This window comes from Anguilla rostrata, chromosome 2 (genome assembly GCF_018555375.3).
Source record: "Anguilla rostrata isolate EN2019 chromosome 2, ASM1855537v3, whole genome shotgun sequence".
NCBI lineage: Eukaryota > Metazoa > Chordata > Actinopteri > Anguilliformes > Anguillidae > Anguilla > Anguilla rostrata.
In genome coordinates this window covers 31404471-31410692 of record NC_057934.1, presented here as the reverse complement: position 1 = coordinate 31410692, position 6222 = coordinate 31404471, and the positions used below count along the sequence as shown (strand labels likewise).

Genomic DNA, 6222 nt, shown 5'->3' with positions numbered 1-6222 from the left:
GATTGTCACTTTAAGACTAGCAACACGCTCGTAATTATCTCACCGTGACCCATTAAAGCCAGTGGCGCAGACGTTGCTTCGTACTTTCAAACTGCTTTCCCAACAGCTATTTTGCGTCCTGCGACTTGAGTTACAACAGTGAATATGTACAGATTCCTAGACGTGCTGATATCGACCACCCTTTCTCATATTAACCTCAAATACGCAAGACAAGACACTTATACAGTATGCTAGCAAATTTCTGTTCCATTCATTTATATAGGGTTGTGGATACACGTCCCCTTAGCAACCAAAAGCTAGCGCTGGACCACCTCTGACTTATTTGCCGGCACAGAAAAAAAATCGTGAAAGTTGAAAAAATAACCACGGGAGGATAACAAGGACATTTATTCCTACTTAGCTAGGTACAGGTTGTTACCGATATTTCACCTATTTCATATTTCAAATCAGTTTACGTTTTCCTGTCTGTCGAACGAAGGTGGTCGAATAGGTGCTCTCACTGTAGCACTGACTTTGTTTCAGGTAACAAACTCATGATAAGCGATAGCTAATAGCTAGCTGACCAGTATCAAGCCTTCAATAGTTATGAACAATTAGCTAACTAAATTTATTGTAGCTAGCTAGCTAAACGTAGCTAACATTGTATAAATTATACACAGAAACGTTAGATCAATGCTAGTAGTTGATACGCTATAGCTATGTTTTGAACGAACGTTATGATAGCTGTTTCCAATGACTTGACAGTGTTACATTGCTTGATAATTTTGTGTTGTGGTAACCTAGCAAGATGACCCAAACTATTAAGAGCCACAATGTTTTTCCATCAATGCATGCTATACAAATAAATAACCAACAGTAATTGCATTGGCTACACATGCTGCCCACTAGCCCCAGTTTGTGTCTCTAATCATTGTTTTTAAGCAATATCATAGAAAGAGTGCACTTTTTACACAGGAATGTGCATGTAACCCAGAACAGTTATGGATTATGCAAGGAATGTATGATGCTCCACAAGGTGCAATACTGTCAACAGTTATCTGTTTCTGTCGCTTGTTTTTCTGGTAGAGTAACGTTATCGCATTTGAGTTTGGCCAAGTAACGGTTCTTTTCTTCGACTGGTAACCCCAAATAATACTGGCTTGCCATAGTTTTAACTAGCTAGCTAACATAATTTACTTGTTATTTATTTTGCTTGTTATCAGAAATAGTCTAAAGGGACTCTGTTGTTATTGATTGTTTGCGGAAGTCTGCCGGAAGTTAAGTTAGGGCCAGAACAACGCACATGCGCAGTAACGTTTGTTTATGTTGTTACCGTTGAAAGCGTCTATATATATATATTTCTATATTTCTTTTTCGATAGGAACTGCTTGTTGTTTGTACAACCACCACCAGGTGGAAAATTTGAGCACTCAAATTCGTCTGACTGTTATGGGAGAGCAGGGAAATAACGGTTTTCGTATGTGCCTCAATTCAGAAAATATAGAAAGACAAAACATTTTTTGAATACAAACAACCTACATCCCTTGGCTATGATTACACACCATAATTAAATTTCTGGGGCATACCATTCACTAACAATCTGATCGCGGCACGGCATACACCTAATAACAATCTTAATAGCTCTAAGTTAACACAAAGTAAGGCAATTCAATACAATTCCATGTTGTACGATACAACCAGTCACTAATTTATTTTTTGATTACACATTATAGTCTACTAACAACAGGCTCACAACCCCGTTCGGTTTAAACCTGCAGAGGGGGTGTCAGCAGTTTTGCGTGGCTAGCAATTCGCAGCTAGCAGCATATCAAATATCTTGTTATCACTAAAGACAGTTACACTGATACATTGATTCTGCATATACACACCAATACGTCAAAAACACTTGAAAATTAAAAATCACTGCTATGCAAAACACACTTTGAAATCTCCAATCTATTGAACTCTCCCACCGTTGGTGACCAAAAGATGGTAATTCTGCATGTTTAACCTGGCCGTTCAAGCTCAATGCATCTCCCTAAAACGCCTGTGGTATGTTTTACTCCGTGTTAGGTTTTGCCTGGATCTCCATGACTTTTCATAAATATCTGGGCTTAAAATGACAGCTTTTTAAAAATTCTAAGAAATCAAATCAGTAAAGAAAGTTTGTGCCATTTCTTTCGCAATGGGTCGATACATTTTTCCCTCAGCTTATATAACAAAGCAGCTATAATTTAGAAATACAACTGTTGATTCAGTTGTGTCCTTTATTTCAAGAAAATAGTTTTGCAACATATGATTTTGTAATATTTATGAATTTAGGTCGCTGTGGGCACAGAAATCAATGCAGTAATGTTAGATGGCAATAGGAAGCAATAAAAACACGGCCTTTCTACTGTTAAGCATTCATGTAAAAACCCATAGAAACCCATAGTTTCTATGTTTCTATGAGAATTTTTTCTCCAAAATTTGCAAGAATACAAGTGAAATGATCCTAACTAAAAATTGTTTTGCAAATAAGCTATTTTAATTTCTTTGACCTCTATATTAGGGTCTTACACAAGTTTTATATTGTAGCCTGTTATAATATGACAAGAGACTTACCATGAACATATTTGAATGGCAGCTACGCTGACCTCTATCCTAAAGTATTTCAGGCGATACCAGTCCAATATTAGCTGGGGCTTTATTTGTTCCAAATACTAATATTTCCAAATTCACAGACCTAAGCGTTCCTTGAAAGATGGCAAATCACCCCGAAATGCAACACGGCGTAATGTCAACTACAGTTTCTCAATGGAAGTGGTCCTTATGAGGAAAATTACACTCTACTGCCCCTTACTGTCAAAACCCTGAAAGTATTTCCCTCTGGCTGGCAGAACCTCTGCCTTAGGGGCAAATGTGCCAAATGAAACCCTAAGCTGTATTCATGCATTTTTACACAAATAATTATTTTATGCAATGTATGTAATGCTCAGAGTTTGTTCCCAATATTTGTCATATATTATGTATTCTAATGTGTCTAAGCTGGACACATGTTCCATTTTACCTTTTTTCTCCTTCCTTTACAATTAATGACTTTAGTTTAGCAAGGGCTTCAAAATTACTCACTGGTAGTTACAGCTCATCTTTTATATACCACAAAGTACATTAAAATTGCAATACAGTGAAACCATCCAAATGGATTTCCAAACATAATTCTACAACAATCACTATTTAGTCTATCTAAGGATACATTTGGTAACTGCAATCTAACTGAGAACAAGTAAAAAATTGTGAATGCTATATAAAAACCTTTCCTATTTCTATGACAAAATTTCAAAAAAATGTATATAAGGGTACTTTGATGAGCCTACATTAAGCTTAGAAGATAAACATAGGGCATGTTGATACAATGGAATGTTCTGTAGAATACAATACATTCTAGTTTGTTCTTCATTAAAAATGAAATTGCTTGTCATACTCAGTTTTATGCGGTCATGCCTCAGTGTTTATGTGCATGTTTGAGAATTATGTCTTGATGCCTGAAATCTAAGAAAATTTTCTTTTGCAACAACTGTTCTTTTTAAGAAAAACGAAACAAAACCCAAATAAAAATGAAAATGCATGGTGGACTTAAATAAGGGCTATGGAGAAAGAAAAAGAAGATGTGCACTGTGGTTTAAAGTAATGTGATGTGATTACAAACCTCCCTCTCAGTCCTCCCCTTGTCAGATAGGGAGGCACGAGCATCTTCATCTCCATGCATTTCCATGCCAGAGCTGCGCTAGAGGGAGGGCTCCACAGCTGCCGTATAAAAAGGCAGCTCGCGAATCAATCAACACAAAACTGGCTCAGTGATTCCTAGGGTTCTTTCTCTCTCTCTCTCTCTTCCTCTCACATACCCTCTCTCTCTCTTTCTCTTTACCCATCAACTCTCTTTCCTTCTGCTGGCTTCCTCCTCCCACTCCCTGTCTCCCATTCTGAGCGCGTGCGCGCGTGTGTGAGCAGCGAGTGTGTGTATGTGGGTCTCTCTCCCTCCCTCACACACTCGGCGTCTCTCCTGGGATCCTCGCGTCCCCTTCACCGGCAGCAGGCTCCCCCCACACAGCAGTCACCATTTCCGCCCCCGGGAGACCCACGCTGGCAGCGCAGCCACTTCCCCGACTCAGCATCGGGAGGAAGACCCTGGTGGCGGCCGCCGTTGGGGTCATGCTCGTCCTGGTGCTGGTCGTCCTCATCCCCGTGCTGGTGAGTTCAGTGGGTACCGATGCCAGCCACTATGAGATGCTGGGTACCTGCCGCATGGTGTGTGACCCCTACCTGAACAAGGGCACCACCACCAGCGCCAACAGCATCCGGGCAGAGGCCGAGGCCTTGAGCGACCACAGCATCGTGCCCCCGCCGTCCACCCTGCTGCAGGGACCCCAAGGGAAGCCGGGACGGCCGGGAAAACCCGGACCCCCGGGGCCTCCTGGGGAGCCTGGGCCTCCAGGGCCCGTGGGCCCTCCTGGAGAAAAGGGGGACACTGGAAGGACTGGGATACTAGGCCTGGGGGGTGATGGAGCTATCAGCACGGCCACCTACACCACCATCCCCCGGGTCGCTTTTTATGCCGGGCTTAAGAACCCTCATGAGGGTTACGAGATTCTCAAGTTCGACGATGTGGTCACCAACCTGGGCAACAACTACGATGGCTCCTCTGGCAAGTTCATCTGTAATGTTCCGGGTACATACTTCTTCATTTACCATGTGCTGATGAGGGGTGGTGATGGCACCAGCATGTGGGCAGACCTCTGTAAGAATGGCCAGGTGGGTACCACTTGCTTCCTTTTCTATCTGCATGCCTTTACCTGTTAATTACCAGTTATTTTATTTGGACTGTTGGTGGACATTAAATAGGGCTGAATCATTAAATTGCGTAACTGCTATACAACATCACAGCTTTTCCTCTGAATAAGAGGACACTAGAATGTCCGCAGTGCACTTGAAAAATCCCATCGCTGACAGCTGAACTTTACATAGCTGCACTAACAAATATGCCCTGAAAGTATGTAATGTAACGTGCTCAGTGGATCCCCAGCCATTAATGTGCAGTGGCATTGCACATGTCCATAGAAAATGCATACTAACATGAGCAAGGGTTGTTTACATATCTATAGGTTTGCATTTTATTAAGTTGTATCCCTTATAGTTTGTCTCCATGGAGACCAGTAAAACAGTTTGGAATTATTTTGATGCAGCCTTTCAGACTTCTGAATTTGTGTTAATCCACGTATGTGGTAGAACATTATATTGAGTCTGTAACTTGGTTAACAAAATCAGTGTAATGTATATGCATGTTCAAAAACATAAAGTGTGTTTATTGCAACGGTTAGAAGTAGCTTTCACTGCCAAGGGGTTGTGTGCCCAGTAAAGTACACAGGATAAACTGAAGAAATAGAACTTCGCAATAAACAACTGTTCAGTCCTATCTCGGTTTCTAAACTTGTTGCTGTCTTGGCTCGAAAATTGAAGTTGTAGTAATAGGTTCAAATATTACTCCCTACTGGAATACGTGAATCCTACAAAAAGTGTCTTCATTCCTCATGACACAAAACTCTTTTCCAGTGATAGGCTACAGATAAAGCCGTTTCCACTCGTAGTGGCTAACTTTTCAAATATTCTTGCTGATGAGTAATTTATTAGGCTACTTCATCAGCAGACCGCATAAGTTCCAACACTGGCGCTTCAATTAGCTAACCGCGGTGATTGCAAGGGGAACGCAAATTGTTAATCTTCTCCAGTCACCAAAGGAACCATTATATTCAAAAGCAGCCGGTTGGACATTGCCAGTGACCTTCTAAAGGATCTATCAAATCTTTTCTTCCACCGTGTTTCATTACTAAACCATCATTTAGGGCGGGAGAAATATTAAGGTACGCACTTGGTGAGAGCAACCGCAGTTAACAGGTCCACCTAAGGAAAAAACAATTTATCAATAGCTCCACACAACTGACAGAAATAAAAAGTGAAGTCGATTTGTGTTGAAAAACTCCACTGGAGGGCAAAGAGGGGACATATTATGTCAGTTAAGTTCATTAATAAATTCATATCCATGTGGTCTATACGCTTGGTTGAAGCAAACTCGTTTGAAATAATGTAAACATGATTGTTGCTGTTGTTGATTTGCTGGGTTAAAAAAAAAGTTAAAATAGTTCGTATCTACCTCACAAGGTAATATAAAGCAACAGTTTACTTAACATCAACCGAACTAGCCGAAGA

At 40.9% G+C, this 6222-nt stretch overlaps 1 protein-coding gene across 1 annotated transcript in view; it reads left to right on the top strand.

Annotated features, from left to right (window-relative positions):
* The first annotated feature begins 3719 nt into the window (after positions 1-3719).
* Positions 3720-6222, top strand: part of LOC135247766 (C1q-related factor) — a 30255-nt gene continuing 27752 nt past the window's right edge. The window contains exon 1 of the mRNA XM_064321572.1: positions 3720-4770. Coding sequence (XP_064177642.1) covers positions 4171-4770 — 600 coding nt within the window. The 5' untranslated portion in view covers positions 3720-4170. The remainder of the gene's footprint in view (positions 4771-6222) is intronic.